Source organism: Galeopterus variegatus, unplaced genomic scaffold (assembly GCF_000696425.1).
Source record: "Galeopterus variegatus unplaced genomic scaffold, G_variegatus-3.0.2 Scaffold4210, whole genome shotgun sequence".
NCBI lineage: Eukaryota > Metazoa > Chordata > Mammalia > Dermoptera > Cynocephalidae > Galeopterus > Galeopterus variegatus.
This window is the reverse complement of record NW_007730321.1, coordinates 71129-90080: the sequence shown is the minus strand read 5'-3', so window position 1 is coordinate 90080 and position 18952 is coordinate 71129. Positions and strand designations below refer to the sequence as shown.

At 40.8% G+C, this 18952-nt stretch overlaps 1 protein-coding gene across 1 annotated transcript in view; it reads right to left on the bottom strand.

Annotated features, from left to right (window-relative positions):
• PPARA (peroxisome proliferator-activated receptor alpha) overlaps nt 1-18952 on the bottom strand; it is a 31695-nt gene that overhangs the window by 6785 nt on the left and 5958 nt on the right. The window contains exons 2-4 of the mRNA XM_008586998.1: nt 16619-16779; nt 14433-14571; nt 13485-13687 (exon numbers count right to left, since the gene is read on the bottom strand). Of these exons, the coding sequence (XP_008585220.1) occupies nt 13485-13687; nt 14433-14571; nt 16619-16779 (503 nt within the window). The remainder of the gene's footprint in view (nt 1-13484; nt 13688-14432; nt 14572-16618; nt 16780-18952) is intronic.

The following is an 18952-nucleotide window of genomic DNA, read 5'->3' as shown; positions in this document are numbered from 1 at the left end:
CCCATCAAACTAACAGCAGACTTCTCAACTGAAACCCTACAGGCCAGAATAAAGTGGAATGATATATTCAAAATGCTAAAAGAAAAAAACTGCCAGCCAAGAATTCTTTGCCCAGCAAGACTCTCCTTCAGAAACGAGGGAGAAATAGTGTATTTCCCAGATAAACAAAAGTTGTGGGAGTACACCACCACATGACTAGCCCTGCAACAAATTCTCAAGGGAGTCATTCATCTGGAATCTGAATAATGGTGACCATTATCATGAATACGCAAGAGCAAAACCCACAGTTAAAACAAAAATGCCAGCAAGAAAGAGACAGAAGCTAAATGATTCCACCTTAAATTCCTGACTAACATTGAAGGAGAGAAATAAAAGGGGAAATAATGATCAAAAGATATTTAAACCACCTAAACAAGTAGCAATTAAATGACAGGAATTAAACAACACTTCTCAATAACTACTCTGAATGTGAATGGACTAAACTCCCCATTCAAAAGACACAGACTAACTGACTGACTGGATTAAAAAGCGAGACCCAAGTATATGCTGTTTTCAAGAGACCCACCTCAACTGTAAAGGCACTCATAGACTAAAAGTGAAGGTATGGAAAAAGATATACCATGCAAATGGAAACCAAAAATGAGCAGGAATAGCTATTCTTATATCAGAGAAAATAGACTTTAAACCAAAAAATATTTAAAAAGACAAAGAAGGCCATTATATAATAATAAAGGGAACTATCCAGCTAGAAGACATAATCATAAACAGGTATGCACCCAATACTGGAGCACCCAGATATATTAAGCAAACACTCTTAGACCTAAAGAAGGAGATAGGACCTAATACATTAATAGTGGGTGATCTGAACACCCCTCTCTCAGTATGGGACAGGACTTCCAGGCAACAAGTCAACAAAGAGACACAGGATTTAATCTACACCCTAGACCAACTGGACTTGGCAGATATATACAAAACATTTCACCCAACAGCTAAAGAACACACTTTCTTCTCATCAGCTCATAGTACATTCTCCAGGATAGATCACATATTAAGTCACAAATCTAGTCTCAGCAAATTTTAAAAAATTGAAATCATTCCGACAATCTTTTCAGACCACAATGGACTAAAACTGTAGATAAACAATAAGCAAATTGCTGGAAGCTATACAAATACATGGAAAATAAATAATAGGCTCCTGAATGACCTATGAGTCCAAGAAGAAATTAAACAGGAAATCAAAAAATTTCTAGAAACTAATGAAAATAAAGATATATCATACCAAAACTTGTGGGATACTGCAAAAGCAGTACTAAGGGGCAAATTTATTGCAGTAAATGCTTATATCAAAAAAAATGGAAAGACTCCAAATAAACAACCTAACGCTATGCCTAAAGAACTTGAAAAACAACAACAAACCTAAAGGCAGAAGATGGAAAGAAATAATTAAGATCAGAACAGAACTAAATGAAATAGAGACCCAAAAAACAAAAGATCAACAAAACTAAAAGTTGGTTTTTTGAGAAGATAAACAAAATAGACACACCATTAGCTAGATGAACAACAACAACAAAAGACCCAAATAACAAAAATCAGAAATGAAAAGGGAGACATTACAACTGACACTACAGAAATACAAAGTATCATTAGAGACTATTATAAACAACTGTATGACAACAAATTTGAAAATCTGGAATATATGGATAAGTTTTTAGACACATATAATTACCAAGACTGAACCAAGAAGAGACAGAAAACCTGAACAGACCAATAACAAGCAAGGAGATTGAAGCAGTAATTAGCAATCTTCTAACAAAAAAAAGTCCAGGTCCGGATGGCTTTACCACTGAATTCTATCAAACTTTTAAAGAGGAGTTAATACCAATTCTCATGAAACTGTTCCAAACAATTGAAACAGACTCTACTCTCCCAAACTCATTCTATGAAGCCAACATAACTCTGATACCAAAACCAGATAAAGACAGAACAAAAAAAAGAAAATTACAGGCCAATATCCTTGATGAATCTAGATGCTAAAATCCTCAACAAAATATTAGCAATTAGAATACAGCAACATATTAAAAAAATTATACACTATGATCAAGTGGGATTCATCCCAGGGATGCAACAATGGTTCAACATACAAAAGTCAATAAATGTGATACATCACATCAACAAGCTCCAGGACAAAGACCATATGATCATCTCAATAGATGCTGAAAAAGCATTTGACAAAATTCAACATTCCTTCATGATAAAGACTCTCAACAAATTAGGTATAGAAGGAAAACATCTCAACACAATAAAAGCCATTTATGACAAGCCCACCACCAGTATCATCCTGAATGGGGAAAAACTGAGGGCCTTCCCCTTAAGGAAAGGAACAAGACAAGGATGCCCACTCTCACCACTTCTATTCAACATGGTACTGGAGGTACTAGCCAGAGCAATCAGGCAAGAGAAAGAAATAAAGGGAATCCAGATTGGAAAAGATGAAGTCAAACTTTCCCTATTTGCAGATGATATGATACTATATATAGAAAAACCTAAGGACTCTATCAAAAAACTCCTAGAGCTGCTTAATAATTTCAGTAATGTAGCAGGATACAAAATAAATGCTCCCAAATCAGTAACATTTATATACTCAAATAATGAATTAACAGAAAGAGAAATAAAGAAAGTAAGCCCATTTACAATTGTCANCAGCAGACTTCTCAACTGAAACCCTACAGGCCAGAATAAAGTGGAATGATATATTCAAAATGCTAAAAGAAAAAAACTGCCAGCCAAGAATTCTTTGCCCAGCAAGACTCTCCTTCAGAAACGAGGGAGAAATAGTGTATTTCCCAGATAAACAAAAGTTGTGGGAGTACACCACCACATGACTAGCCCTGCAACAAATTCTCAAGGGAGTCATTCATCTGGAATCTGAATAATGGTGACCATTATCATGAATACGCAAGAGCAAAACCCACAGTTAAAACAAAAATGCCAGCAAGAAAGAGACAGAAGCTAAATGATTCCACCTTAAATTCCTGACTAACATTGAAGGAGAGAAATAAAAGGGGAAATAATGATCAAAAGATATTTAAACCACCTAAACAAGTAGCAATTAAATGACAGGAATTAAACAACACTTCTCAATAACTACTCTGAATGTGAATGGACTAAACTCCCCATTCAAAAGACACAGACTAACTGACTGACTGGATTAAAAAGCGAGACCCAAGTATATGCTGTTTTCAAGAGACCCACCTCAACTGTAAAGGCACTCATAGACTAAAAGTGAAGGTATGGAAAAAGATATACCATGCAAATGGAAACCAAAAATGAGCAGGAATAGCTATTCTTATATCAGAGAAAATAGACTTTAAACCAAAAAATATTTAAAAAGACAAAGAAGGCCATTATATAATAATAAAGGGAACTATCCAGCTAGAAGACATAATCATAAACAGGTATGCACCCAATACTGGAGCACCCAGATATATTAAGCAAACACTCTTAGACCTAAAGAAGGAGATAGGACCTAATACATTAATAGTGGGTGATCTGAACACCCCTCTCTCAGTATGGGACAGGACTTCCAGGCAACAAGTCAACAAAGAGACACAGGATTTAATCTACACCCTAGACCAACTGGACTTGGCAGATATATACAAAACATTTCACCCAACAGCTAAAGAACACACTTTCTTCTCATCAGCTCATAGTACATTCTCCAGGATAGATCACATATTAAGTCACAAATCTAGTCTCAGCAAATTTTAAAAAATTGAAATCATTCCGACAATCTTTTCAGACCACAATGGACTAAAACTGTAGATAAACAATAAGCAAATTGCTGGAAGCTATACAAATACATGGAAAATAAATAATAGGCTCCTGAATGACCTATGAGTCCAAGAAGAAATTAAACAGGAAATCAAAAAATTTCTAGAAACTAATGAAAATAAAGATACATCATACCAAAACTTGTGGGATACTGCAAAAGCAGTACTAAGAGGCAAATTTATTGCAGTAAATGCTTATATCAAAAAAAATGGAAAGACTCCAAATAAACAACCTAACGCTATGCCTAAAGAACTTGAAAAACAACAACAAACCTAAAGGCAGAAGATGGAAAGAAATAATTAAGATCAGAACAGAACTAAATGAAATAGAGACCCAAAAAACAAAAGATCAACAAAACTAAAAGTTGGTTTTTTGAGAAGATAAACAAAATAGACACACCATTAGCTAGATGAACAACAACAACAAAAGACCCAAATAACAAAAATCAGAAATGAAAAGGGAGACATTACAACTGACACTACAGAAATACAAAGTATCATTAGAGACTATTATAAACAACTGTATGACAACAAATTTGAAAATCTGGAATATATGGATAAGTTTTTAGACACATATAATTACCAAGACTGAACCAAGAAGAGACAGAAAACCTGAACAGACCAATAACAAGCAAGGAGATTGAAGCAGTAATTAGCAATCTTCTAACAAAAAAAAGTCCAGGTCCGGATGGCTTTACCACTGAATTCTATCAAACTTTTAAAGAGGAGTTAATACCAATTCTCATGAAACTGTTCCAAACAATTGAAACAGACTCTACTCTCCCAAACTCATTCTATGAAGCCAACATAACTCTGATACCAAAACCAGATAAAGACAGAACAAAAAAAAGAAAATTACAGGCCAATATCCTTGATGAATCTAGATGCTAAAATCCTCAACAAAATATTAGCAATTAGAATACAGCAACATATTAAAAAAATTATACACTATGATCAAGTGGGATTCATCCCAGGGATGCAACAATGGTTCAACATACAAAAGTCAATAAATGTGATACATCACATCAACAAGCTCCAGGACAAAGACCATATGATCATCTCAATAGATGCTGAAAAAGCATTTGACAAAATTCAACATTCCTTCATGATAAAGACTCTCAACAAATTAGGTATAGAAGGAAAACATCTCAACACAATAAAAGCCATTTATGACAAGCCCACCACCAGTATCATCCTGAATGGGGAAAAACTGAGGGCCTTCCCCTTAAGGAAAGGAACAAGACAAGGATGCCCACTCTCACCACTTCTATTCAACATGGTACTGGAGGTACTAGCCAGAGCAATCAGGCAAGAGAAAGAAATAAAGGGAATCCAGATTGGAAAAGATGAAGTCAAACTTTCCCTATTTGCAGATGATATGATACTATATATAGAAAAACCTAAGGACTCTATCAAAAAACTCCTAGAGCTGCTTAATAATTTCAGTAATGTAGCAGGATACAAAATAAATGCTCCCAAATCAGTAACATTTATATACTCAAATAATGAATTAACAGAAAGAGAAATAAAGAAAGTAAGCCCATTTACAATTGTCACCAAAAAAATACAATACCTAGGGATCAATGTAACCAAGGAGGTGAAAGACCTCTACAATGAGAATTACAAACCACTTCTGAAAGAAATTAAAGAAGACACAAAAAGATGGAAAGATATTCCATGCTCTTGGATTGGAAGAATTAACATTGTGAAAATGTCTATACTACGCAAAATGATCTACAGATTCAATGCAATCCCCATCAAAATACCAATGACATTCTTCACAGAAATGGAAAAAAACAATCTTACCTTCCATATGGAAAAACAAAAGACCCTGAATAGCCAAAGCAATCCTGAGCAAACAAAACAAAGCCGGAGGAATAACTCTGCCTGACTTCAAATTATACTACAAAGCTGTTGTAACCAAAACAGCATGGTACTAGTATGAAAATAGACATTCATGCCAGTGGAGTAGAATAGAGAACCCAGAAATCATTCCTCAGACTTATAGCCATCTGATATTAGACAAAGGCAACAAAAATCTACATTGGAGAAAAGATTGCCTCTTCAGCAAGTGGTGCTGGGAAAACTGGATATCCATATGCAGAAAAATGAAACTAGATATGCATCTCTTACCATACACTAAAATCAACTCAAAATGGATTAAAGACCTAGGTATAAGACCTGAAATTGTAAAATTACTAACAGAAAATATAGGTGAAACACTTCAGCAGTTAGGTCAAGGCACAGGCTTTATGAACATGAGCCCAAAAGCACAAGCAGCAAAAGAAAAAACAAACAAATGGGACTATATCAAACTAAAAAGTTTCTGCACAGCAAAAGAAACAATCAACAGAATGAAAAGACAACCTACAGAGTGGGAGAATATTTCTGCCAACTATGCATCCAACAAGGGACTAATATCCAGAATGTACGTAGAACTCAAGCAATTATACAGTAAAAAAGTAAATGACCCACAAAGGAGCTGAATAGACAGTTTTCAAAGGAAGACATAGAAATGGCCAACAGATACATGAAAAAATGCTCAACATCACTAGTCATTAGGGAAATGCAAATTAAAACCACATTGAGATATCACCTCACTCCAGTTAGACTGGCTATGATCAAAAAGACAGTGAATAACAAATGCTGGCAAGGGTGTGGAGAGAAGGGAACATTCCTACACTGTTGGTGGAGCTATAAATTAGTACAACCACTTTGGAAAACAGTATGGAGGTTTCTCAAACAAGTACAGATAGATCTTCCATATTATTCAGCAATCCCTCTTCTGGGTATATATCCAGAGGAATGGAAATCATCATGTCAAAGAGATACCTGCACTCCCATGTTTATTGCAGCTCTGTTTACAATAGCCAAGATATGGAACCAACCTAAATGTCCAACAATAGATGATTGGATAAGGAAACTGTGGTACATATACACTATGGAATACTACTCTGCCATAAAAAAGAATGAAATACTCCCACTTGCAACAACATGGGTGAACCTGGAGAAATGTACACTGAGTGAAACAAGCAAAGCACAGAGCGATAAATACCACATGTGCTCACTCATATGTGCGAGCTAAGAGAGAAAGGAAGGCAGGAAAGAAAGACCACGGTAGTCCCATGGTCCAACACAGGGAGCGAACATTCCTAGGGCTACAAATTGAAGCTGAGGGGAGAGGAGGAGGGGGAGGGAGGTTGGGGGAAAATTGGGAGGGGACGAAGGGTATAAAAGTAATTTCTGGTAATGGATATGCCCCCAGTATGAATCTGGCCCCCACATCATGGGCAGGAGGGGGGACAATCAGCTTTGTATCTCATGAATATTCATTAAAAAAATTACCTGTGAATGAGTGAGAACATTCTGAATACAAAATTCAAAACTAAATTTCTAAATATCTCAAGTCTGATTAAAGAAGACTTACATTATTTCTCTCCAAAGACCTTAAATACAGGCCAGATAACCATTCTTTTGGAAAAATTTGGGGACAGATCTGCCTCACAGAAAGTTATAGCTCAGATTTAAGGAATTAACATTTATAGGATGAACTAGAGAAATATTTTTAAAGGACAGATGGGAGTATTCCCTCAATTCCAGGAAATATACTCTTAGGTCATATTAACTTTATTCAAATCACTGGCTTTTTCTAAATTACCTTCAGAAGAAACAAAAGTGCTTAAAAAAAAAAAAAAGTTCTAGGGCCGGCCCGGTGGTGCACTGGATAGTGCTCCCGCCCAAGGGTTCGGATCCCACATACAGACCGGTTCCCGCTCACTGGCTGAGCGAGGCGTGGGAGCAACACCGAGGGTTGCAATGCCGTTGCCGGTCCCCGGTCCGGTACGGGGGCGACACTGAGGGATCAAGACACTGAGGGTTGTGATCCGTTGCCGGACACGGAAAAAAGACAAAAGACAAAAAAAAAAAAAAATAAAAATAAAAATAAAAAAGAAATCAAGTTAATGAACAAATCGTAATAACTTCGTATAGCATACATTATACGAAAAAAAAAATTAGAGGAAGACAGAGTTAAATGAAGTTTACATAACGAGTGTGCACAGTGAATCTTCAAGACGCAGGCTGGGGAAGCAGTATTTCCCACAGTATCTGGTTACGGGACACTTACTATGATTTTTTTTTTTTTGATAGTGCATCTCACAGGTCTACTGCAGGGCCAGCTACATAATTTGCAGGGCCCAGAGCAAAGTGAAACTGTGGGGCCCCTTGTTAAGAGATGATTAATGACTTCAAGAGAGCAACGGCAGGGCACTTGCAAGCGTGGGGCATAGTGGAACGGCTCACGTGGCCACGGGGCTGGCCCTGGACTAGTCTCATGTGGAACATGCTCTCATAAATGGGGACTCAGATAGCAACGAAATGTCACTTCATTTTTACAAAATTATCATTTGGATTTTAGAAAGCAGGCCTCACGTGACAGGCAAAATTAGAAACCATGTGAATTCAAAACGAATGCTAACATAATAAACCGATGTTCGTTCAAGCAGAACTGTGCACTACAACACACTTGAAAATTCACAAACTTTACTGATAAACATTCTTGGTAAGATTATTTTTTTAAAAACTCCGTGCAGCTTATATTCAACTTTGGAATGAGCCTTCTATACTAAAACTTGAATATGAATATATCTGACTTACAGATATGAATATATCTGATTTCAATACTAAAATATGAACGTGAATATATTTCATTGAAAATAAATAAAGCATGTTGTAAAGATTCGAACAGCATGAGGCAGAGTGCTGCCTAGCTTCCCCCACATCCCCAAGACCGGAAGCTCCTGCAACTGACCTTCTGCAGGCCTGGCTCACACCTCCCTACATTCTACGGTGATAATGACATTACTCATGAGAATTTATCTCTAAAGTCTATTTCCACCTTGAAGAGTTAGCAGCTGTCATGTTTTAGGAAAAAATTAAACATGAATCATTGGTAGAGCTGCTTTGGATGAAATTATTTAACGAGGTCTTGGTTATATTTTACTACATATTTTTTAAAATGGTATTAAAATATTAAGTATGTTTTTCAATCTAAAGACAAGTAGTAGGTATAATATTTGATCATAACATAGCAGACAAAATCCCAAGACAGGGTGCAAGGTAACATCGTTGAAAACAGCAATTCCATTCGAATGTGGCACCCGGGCAGCCACCCGTATTCCAATGATTCATAAATGCTGAGAATCATGTTGGGATTCCTCTCTTGAAACTGGTGTTAGAACCTGTGCTCAGCTGTATGTCAAAAATTAGTCTCCTCTGGGCCGAGCTCGTGGTGCACTCAGGAGAGTGCGGCACTGGGGGCACAGCGATGCTCCCACCGTGGGTTCGGATCCTATATAGGAATGGCCGGTGCGCTTGCTGGCTGAGCGCGGTGTGGGAGACACCACACCAAGGGTTGTGATCCCCTCACCGGTCACGAAAAAGACAAAAAATAAAAAAATAAAAAATGTCCAGATCAACTTACATTTCTGCAAAGAAAAAGAAACTTGTCAACCCCTAGAACAATATTTCCAAACCCAGCAGTAAAGCCAGAAATTTCATTTCCATAGAAACCAAAAATGAAGCAGTCTCTAACATGAGGGCAGAGCCACAGTTGGAGCAGCAGAACTCTTCCTGACTGAGATAAATTGTTACATCTCATATTCACAGAAAGAAATAGGAAGGGTAAATGGGGGTGGAGGGGTATGTTAAAGGTTAAATATTCTATAGAAATTTTAAAAGGCACAATGTGAATGTTTTGATTTTCATATTTGTAATACTGACTGGCCTTTGGGCTTTGCTTGAATCCCTAATCATCAGTTTCCTCATTTATTTCACTGTTAATTCCAATTTGTATGCCAGACTAGCTACAACTAACTCATGGTTTTGTCTAAAATTCAGTTATATTCTCAGAGGGCAAAGATTTTCCATAACTGAAGACATTCAAAGAGTCTAAAGATAATTCCCAACAATTTTGAGCAATAGGGGTGTAGTGGATTGAATTATGTCCCCCTAAAACTCACTAGAGCTTGAATTGTGTTCCCCAGGTTTTATGTACTAGTAACTTAGCCCCCACCGGGACTGTTAAGAGGGTGGCAAATCCTATTATTGTAATTGAAAGATGGAGCCTTGAAGAGGTGATTGGGTTGTAGGACCCTGCAGTAGTGAATGGATTAAAAATGGTGGTCAGGGGTGTGGTTCTGAGGACTTTAAAAGAAGAGGAGAGAAGAGTCTGTCTGTCTCTCACTCTCTCTCTCTGCTTCCGCCATCTGGCAATGTGATACCCTACCATCGCTGAAGCCACTACCAAAGAAAACCTTCACCAGATGCATTCCCTGGACTTTGGACTTCCCAGCCTCAGAAACTATAAGAAATAAATTTCGTGTTCTTTACAAAATACCCAGTTCCATGTATTTTGTTGTAAGCAACAGAAATGGACTAATACAAGGGGAATCTTTGAAATAAACATATGATACTCCCAATTATTACTTTATTCATTTGAACTGAATAAAGTTCTGATATGCTTGTTAGATTAAAGAGTAGCTGTCCTACTTTATTCTCTGGTGGGCGGCCATTACAGGGATCAAACCCTAGTCCTTGGTGTTATCAGCCCAACACTCAAACTAACTGAGCTAACCAGCCAGCCCGGTACTGCATTATCACCACCTTATACTTTGAATTTCTAACGTCTAAATATTCAGCACTAAAGAGTTTGCTGTTTTTAAGCAAACATCCTCATCCATTTTTCAGAAGGTGCAGCTAGCTTCTAAAACCCAAAGCAGCTAAGCCTGAGCAAGAGCGAGTGCGTGTGTGAGCACGCATGCCTGCATGAGCGTGTGGATCGTGTGAGCGTGTGTGCACGTGCACATGTGCTGGGGCCGAGCCCCGGGTGGCCAGGGAAGCAAACATTGCAAGGAAGGTGCTGACTGCACCGAAGCCCCTCCATCTTGTTTTCGTGTTCCTTCCTGCAAAGTCTTTTTGTGACATTCCCAACCTCTGACAGGTCATGTAGTATCTTTGTAGGACACTGCTGAAAAGCACCTCTTCCAGAAGCCATGCTGGGAGGGCACTACAGCTCCCCTCTCCCACTTGGCTCTGCTTCTGTCCTGGTTACCCTCAAATCAAGGGGCAGCAAGTCCCCAAAGGAGCTCTGGCCCAATCACGAATGGCCCTCGTTTCTGAAATCTCAGGGGCTCAAGCCAGTCCCAGTGTCTAGATGGAAACAGACATTCTCCATCCATCCCCCCACCCCACCCCCACAGCTAAAACCCATCCTTCCCCGAAGCAATGGCATCTTTGCAGCCACCGTGTACCCCAAGCAGGGTCCTCCCTCCTGGTCCTCCTGGCACCCTGCCTGTTTCCAGGTCAGCCACGGGGCTTTGCTTTATCTGATCTGAAGAACATGAGGTGGTCTTCACAGAACAAAGGAATGAACTACTGCAAAGATAAATTCGACCCCAACTTCTAGCATAAGGCTGCTTGAAAGTTAACATCTGTCTAGCACCTAGCTTTCCCCATCAAGGTATCGAACATTTCAGGGCCATGCTTTGGTCAGAGGTCAGAGGTGGGGAGCTTATGCCCCCCCATTGCCCCAGTAGTCCCTGAGGAAGGAGGTGAGCCTGGCCCTACCCCAGTGGCACAAGCATGTGTCTTTATCCGGCATGCAAGTTCATGTTTCCTATATCATGCAAAGAAGCGTGTTTACCAGCCTAGGACAGATTCATTATTCCTCCTCCCACCCCCAGACAGAAATAAAGTTGGTGTGCCTTCCCCACACTCTGCAGAGCCCGGCTGCAGGCCGTCAGGTCACCCCAGGCTGGGACTGCACGGCAGGTCATCGTGTGGTGGTCACTGAGCACAGAGCAAGGTGAGCACATCTGGGCCAAAGCCTGGTCTCCCTAAGAGAATTTCCACCAGAAGATGGGATTCCTTTCTAAATTGTGTATGAGACACAGACTATAGTCTTCCAATGCCCACTGCAGCCACAAAACCAGAGCTCTGTGCAGGGATTCAGACAGTGTTGCCTAGTAGTGGGTGTCCCACTAGTCGGACCTTCTCCTGGATGGATGAGTAGACACGGTGGCCCTGGGCTGGAGCACCGAGTCCTGGAAAGGCCGCCAGCAGGCTAGGCAGGGAGACAAGAGCTGGGCCCACCTCCAACATACCAGAGCGGACAGGATGCAGGGCTTGGGGTGGTGGAGGGGGACCCTGGCTTGGAGCTACCAGTGTGGTCAAGTGCAACAGGTGACACATAGCTGGATGGTATCTTTAAAGCTGGTACCTGGGGCAGTCCGCCTTGGAGGTGGGGGTAGAACTCTCAGCAGGATACCGAATTCTGCTTTTCCAATACAGTGAACCCCAGACCCGGCCTAGTAACCTATTATTCATTTCCTTAAGACCCCAGCACAAATAGGTTCCTGTCCGAGAGTGACCGTGTGTGCAAGTCCCCAAACGTCCTGATTTCCTCCACTCTGGCCCAGGCCGGCCAGCTGCTTTGCAGGATATCTCGGTGGGGAGCGGCAGGAGGATGCTTTACAGGAGGTAAAGTCTTGGCTTCCCTTGCTTGGGGCTATACTAATCACTTCCAGGAGAGAAATGCAAAGATGAAAGATCACCTTTGCTTTCACCCTTGTGACCCAGAGAGGGTCCGGTTGGCACGAGCCTCTGGGCCGCCCAGTGTGGGCGTTTGCTTGACCACTACCAAAATATCTCAGCCTATTTAATTGGACAATTCACTGAAGAATTAAAAGACTCAGTAAAAGAGAGGTGTGGTTTGTTCATGAAAGTAAGTAGCTTGTGAACTACTTTATTTTCCTGTGACTAAACATTCTAGCTTGTAATTCCCCACAAGGAGAGCTTTAAGCTATTCATTAGCACAAATTAAACCTGTCTTGCCACGCTCATAGGAAAAAGGCAGAATATCTTTATCCACTAAGGTTGGGCCGTCCCCCTCTTTGAAGGTGGCTCTGAGGTTCCTGCTGGAATGGACTCAAAGACTTATTTAACTATAGGGGTGGGGCAGCAGGACGTTAGGTCTGCAGGTGATGAAGTGCAGGAGAGGCCACAGGGGCAAACGTTGGTTGCCTCTGAAAAGGTTCAGAAGTATCCAGTGCGACAATAAAGTTTCTGTAAACAAAGGAGCCTCTCCCGTCCCTGAGATGTCACTGCCTTCTCACTGAAGAAAAAGGCGTGTGTGTGTGTGTGTGTGTGTGTGTGTGTGTGTGTGTGTGTGTGTAGGAGTGGGGGAGGGGAGGGAGCACTTTTAGGTGGGAGGATCAGAGAGCACATTTTTAGTGGGAAGTGAACAGTTTCACTTTCTGGCCTTAAAAATAGGAATTTTAAAAATGCACTTGAGAAACGACCCCAGTACCTGGTAAACTGTTAACTGGACTTTTGGGGTGTGCTAATTACATAGCCAGTATAGTATGCTGGCTGCTAGAGCTTTGAGGTGGATCCGAGTGGGAGGATGGGAGCTGCTGTTAAGCTACACTTGGGAGCCTCAGAATGAACCATTTCTGGCTCCATGGTTGCTGTTTGCCTTTGGGATGAAAGTTACTTTCTCAACAGTGACATATTTCCTCAATTGCCCTCTCTGAGGCTGGTTGATGTGTGGCCCCCAGAACACTCCAGCCTCTACTGAGCGGCAGCGGCACCTACTGGATTGTTGCTGGTCTTTCCCGCCAGGATGACACGTGCTTTGACCTTGTTCATGTTGAAGTTCTTCAGGTAGGCCTCGTAAATCCTCTTGGCAAGGGATTTGAGATCCGCAGTTTCGGAATCGTCTATGTCATGTTCACAGGTGAGAATTTCTGCTTTCAGTTTTGCTTTTTCAGACCTTGGCATTCTTCCAAAACGAATTGCTGGGGGTTGGAGAAAACAAGGGACAACGTGAAACAGACGAGAACAGCAGCCGTGGAGGCAGCATGGGTGCAGGAAGGGCTGGTGACCGGGGCTTAGACCACCGATGACACTGACGACACGCTGCAGCCCATTTCTCACTACTGCGCAGCTCTCTGCTATGCAGGGATGAAAGCGACACTCAGACTCCATAGCGTCCAGACTTCTAAAAAGGTTAAAACAAAAGGTACCACCGTTGCTCACTTCAATAGTCGGATTAGGTAGTAATCGACCTTTGACGTCAGGAAGATGAAAGTGAGCTTCAGAATGAGTTTATATACCACCTCTTACCTCTTCCAGAAGGTAGAGGTGCAACCTTTATGAACTGCTTATCTCAAATTCATCGTAGTTAGCATGTTCTAAAATTAGAGTATAATAGACTACAATGAAACGTATAATATGGTGAGAGGTTGGAAATGGCACCACTTCCCATGGATGAGATGAACACTCTGTCATCTCAGTGCTTTCCAGTTGGTTTTTATTTTTCAAATCAAAGTCGTGCCATTTGAAGTTTCTAGCAATAATTCTAAGTGCTCTGCCAAATCTCAGCTACTTGAGACTTTTGTTTTTTTTAGTCTGTTCTGATTACAAAATGATTTGGAAGTTAAATGTTGCAGCATGTTCATTCAAAGTACAGTCCGTTCCAACCGAACAAGGAAGGCAAACTGAGGAACAGATTGTGAAAATGTGCCAGGCAACCTTACCCACCGTTGTGTGACATCCCGACAGAAAGGCACTTGTGAAAACGACAGTACTGGCACTTATTCCGATTCTTTTTCTGAATCTTGCAGCTACGATCACATCTGTCATACACCAGCTTTAATCGGATAGTTCGCCGAAAGAAACCCTGTGAGATTAATGTACAGTTTATTAAAGAATATGGACCACTAATAAATCAGTGTAACTGCTTTATTCCCCTTTCATGTTGTCCATTTATTATCCATTTGTAATGAACTGCATTTAGAGAGACAGTTCTTCTAAAAAGTCTGTTATAATTAGGGCAAATAAAGCATTTTAAATTTCATTGCATTTAAGGTGAAAAACAATAAAATGAGGCAAAATTTAAAGTAATTTAAAAATGTCCTCATCTGACTTACGAAGACACAATTGTAGTTTTCCAAAGAGTTCCTCAGCCCTGCCACTACGTATCCGAATGTAACCTCCTCCCATCTGACACATGCGCATTTGTGACTGGAAACTTTCTAGGAACTTGAACATACTAACTCCATGAAAGACAAAAGTTATAATAAAAGGAAGCCAGCTCTTTATAAACAATTTTCTTGCTTTATAAAACCATTTTAACATTTACTCGGCAAGAAACAACTTTACCAGTTAGTCCATTAAAAAACTAAACTAAACAAAAGTAATGAAACCACGGCCCTAAAGATAAGGCCATTTTACAGGGAGCTTTTTAAAAGGTTTACAGTTAGGGCCGGCCCGTGGCTCACTCGGGAGAGTGCGGTGCTAATAAAAGGTTTACAGTTAGAAAACTTGATTTTTTCCTCTGGGTTCTTTGTTTTCTCTTTGCTTTTAAGGCATTCTTCCCCATTTCTGATGTGGTAGATTTGACTGGCCCATGTGCGAGGCAACGGCAATCTCTAGGGGACTGTGAGGAGAAGGTTCGTATCTTTACTTAATAACTTTATCTAGGTTTGTAAAGCAGGATGGCCAAAGAACGCATGCGATCATAAGTGGAAGGGTGAGAAGACGGCCTTAAGCCTCAGGATGCCACAGTGCCCTGGCCAGTGGCCCATTCTCCCTGTGGCCCAGACCTCCAAGGCCAGGCCGGGCTCGGGGCATGATGTCAGCGTTTCAAGAGCACAGATCGTGCAGCGTACCAGCAAAGGCTGCGGCCTTTTCCAAATGTTAATAAACACTTCCAGCATGAGCAATGGAAGGGGATGTCTGATTTTACCCAAACACTAAGATGACTAGATCTCCCACACATCACATGCATAAAGTGCCAAACCTGAGAATGTACATATGTCCCTAAAAGGACATGGTGCCTCAGGAGACCTTCGGGATGTAACAGGATGGGATCCTTTTCCTCATCATGCTGGAAGACCACAAAAGGCCAACGGTCTAGTTGGCAGCAGGGGGGACAAGCAGGCCCAACTTCATGAACTCTACCCTGGGTCATATGTCAGGCCTCAGGAGACCTTCGGGATGTAACAGGATGGGATCCTTTTCCTCATCATGCTGGAAGATCACAAAAGGCCAATGGTCCAGTTGGCAGCAGGGGGGACAAGCAGGCCCAACTTCATGAACTCTACCCTGGGTCATATGTCAGGGGCTGGCTGAGCTGGCACGAGGATGAGGACACGCACAAGGTACATGCGGCGGGGGGGGTGGGGGCAGAGGCCCTCAACATGCAGGAAGGAACGGCGTGGGGTGAGGAGTAGCGGTAGAGGAGCCAGCTCCAGGTCTGGTCCCCCTGCCAGGTACCCTGGGGCCCTGAGCGAGACACTCTGTTGTAAGGCTGCACTCTAACCACCTGAGCTACCTGCCCAGCCCTGAGCAAGACAGTCCGTGCTTCTGATGGCCAGCTGCTCCACCGGGCACATGAGAACACTGCTCCATCTGGCCCTCGGAGAGAGTCGAACGGTTCACTGGGTAGACGCTCTCTACCTTGTATTCAAATGAAAGGGTCATTCTTAATGTGGCTTATTTTCTGTTAAGGAACACACTTCTCTAAGTTATTTACAAAGCACGGTAGAGCAATCTGTTCTAGACTCTCTGAAGAGAGAAATTAATCTGTCACTGAGGTCAGTTTCTTATCTGTGACTTTCTGCAGATCTCTTTTAGTAACGATGGACATTTGTGTATAAGATGAAAGCAACCACAAGCAGCTGGTGATGCAGGCCACCTTTGTCCTCCTCCAGGGTCCCCTGTACCTTGCAGCCTTCACACGCGTGAACTCCATAATGGTAGCCTGAGGCTTTGTCCCCACAGATTCTACATTCAATGTTTAATGCTCCACTGGGAGGTTCCTCTATGCTTCCAGGAACGACAGGATAAGTAACTGATGAGGGACTTGAAGCTGGTGAAAGGGTATCTAAGAAAAAAAAAAAAAAGATTTATGAACACTCATGGAGTCATAGTCCTATGTCTAAATCTGGTCTGTGAGGATACGACAGCATGTGAGGCACTCAGTGATGAAGCACAAGACAGTCGGCAGCATACCTGTCCTGTGTGGGGCACCTGGTCGCACACTCCTGCGCTCCTATGACTACCACCTTGCTGGCACACCCTGTGCTCTCCCTCCTTCCTGCTGAGCTGCCCCCTGGGCCCCGGGCCTACACATCCCTGTCTCAGAGACACTCCCACCTGCAGGGCTTCCATAGCCCCCCATGCTGACATGTGCTACACAGAACTTGTTAGTTCATTTGCTTCCTTCTTTCTAGCTCTTCTGCAATTATTAACCCAGCAAATGGCACTAGAACACAGTATCAAAATCCATGTGGGCAACGCCAAATGCATAATCCTTGAGAGAAGAAAAGTAAGTTGGAATTGATGTAAATTAAAAACTTTTGATCTGAAAAAGACAATGTTAAGAAAATAAAAAGACAAGCTACAAACTGGGAGAAAATATTTTCAAAACACATCTGATAAAAGACTTGTATCCAAAATATGCAAAGAAGTCATAAAACGCAACAATAAGAAAACAACTCAATTTAAAAATGGCCAAAAGATATGAATGGGCACTTTACCAAAGAAAATCTACAGATGGCAAGTAAGCATGTGAAAAAATTACTGGCTCTTTAAAGTAAAACAATAGCAATATATTGTGATGTTTATAATACAGATAGAAATAAAAGTATGTGAAACAATACCACAAATGCATAGAGGGAGAAATGAAAGTATAATGTTATAATATCACTTGAAAGTAGACTGTGATAAGTTAAAGATGTATATTATAAATGCTAAAGCAACCAGTAAAGTAGCACAAGGAGTTATACAGAAGAGGACAACTAAGTAGGTAAAATGGAATTTAAAAAAATACTCAATCCAAGAGAAGGCGGAAAAAGAGGAAAAAAGGAAGAAAATACAGATATGCCAAAAAAGAACAAATTGCAAGATAATAGATTTACGTNCAACTCAATTTAAAAATGGCCAAAAGATATGAATGGGCACTTTACCAAAGAAAATCTACAGGTGGCAAGTAAGCATGTGAAAAAATTACTGGCTCTTTAAAGTAAAACAATAGCAATATATTGTGATGTTTATAATATAGATAGAAATAAAAGTATGTGAAACAATACCACAAATGCATAGAGGGAGAAATGAAAGTATAATGTTATAATATCACTTGAAAGTAGACTGTGATAAGTTAAAGATGTATATTATAAATGCTAAAGCAACCAGTAAAGTAACACAAGGAGTTATACAGAAGAGGACAACTAAGTAGGTAAAATGGAATTTAAAAAAATACTCAATCCAAGAGAAGGCGGAAAAAGAGGAAAAAGGAAGAAAATACAGATATGCCAAAAAAGAACAAATTGCAAGATAATAGATTTACGTGAAACCATAATATAAAGGTACAGATATGTTGAAAAGAAAAGAATGGAAAAATATATACCAAGTTAACAATAGTCAAAAAGACAGCTGCAGTGGGTACATTAATATCCTACAAAGTAGTGTTCAGAACAAAGAACTTTACCATGGGTAAAGAAGGTCATTTCATAATACAAATGGGGTAAATTCATCAAGAGGATATAACAATCCTAAGTGTTTATGCACCTAATAATAGAGTTACAAAATATTTGAAGTAAAAAATGCAGAACTGAGAGGAGAAATAGACAAATCTACAATTGGAATTTGAGATTTCAACACCCCTTCTCAACAATTGATGAAACAAGTTGACAGGAAATCAGTAACAATATGGAAAACTTGAACAACACTAATTACCAACTTGACCTAATTGATGTTTACAGAACACTCCGACAGCACAGTGCACATTCTTCTTAAGTAGATGTAGAACATTTTCCAAAACAGACATACTCTGAACCACAGAATAGCTCTGATAAGTTCAAAAGGATTCAAGCCATAGAAAGTACAGTTTGTTCTCTGGCCACAGTGGAACTAAATTAGAAATCCATAACAGAGGGCCAGCCCGGTGGCGCACTGGAGAGTGCGCCACTTGGGAGTGCGGCGGTGCTCCCGCCGTGGGTTCGGATCCCATGTGGAGACCGGTTCCCGTTCACTGGCTGAGCGCGGTGCGGACGCAA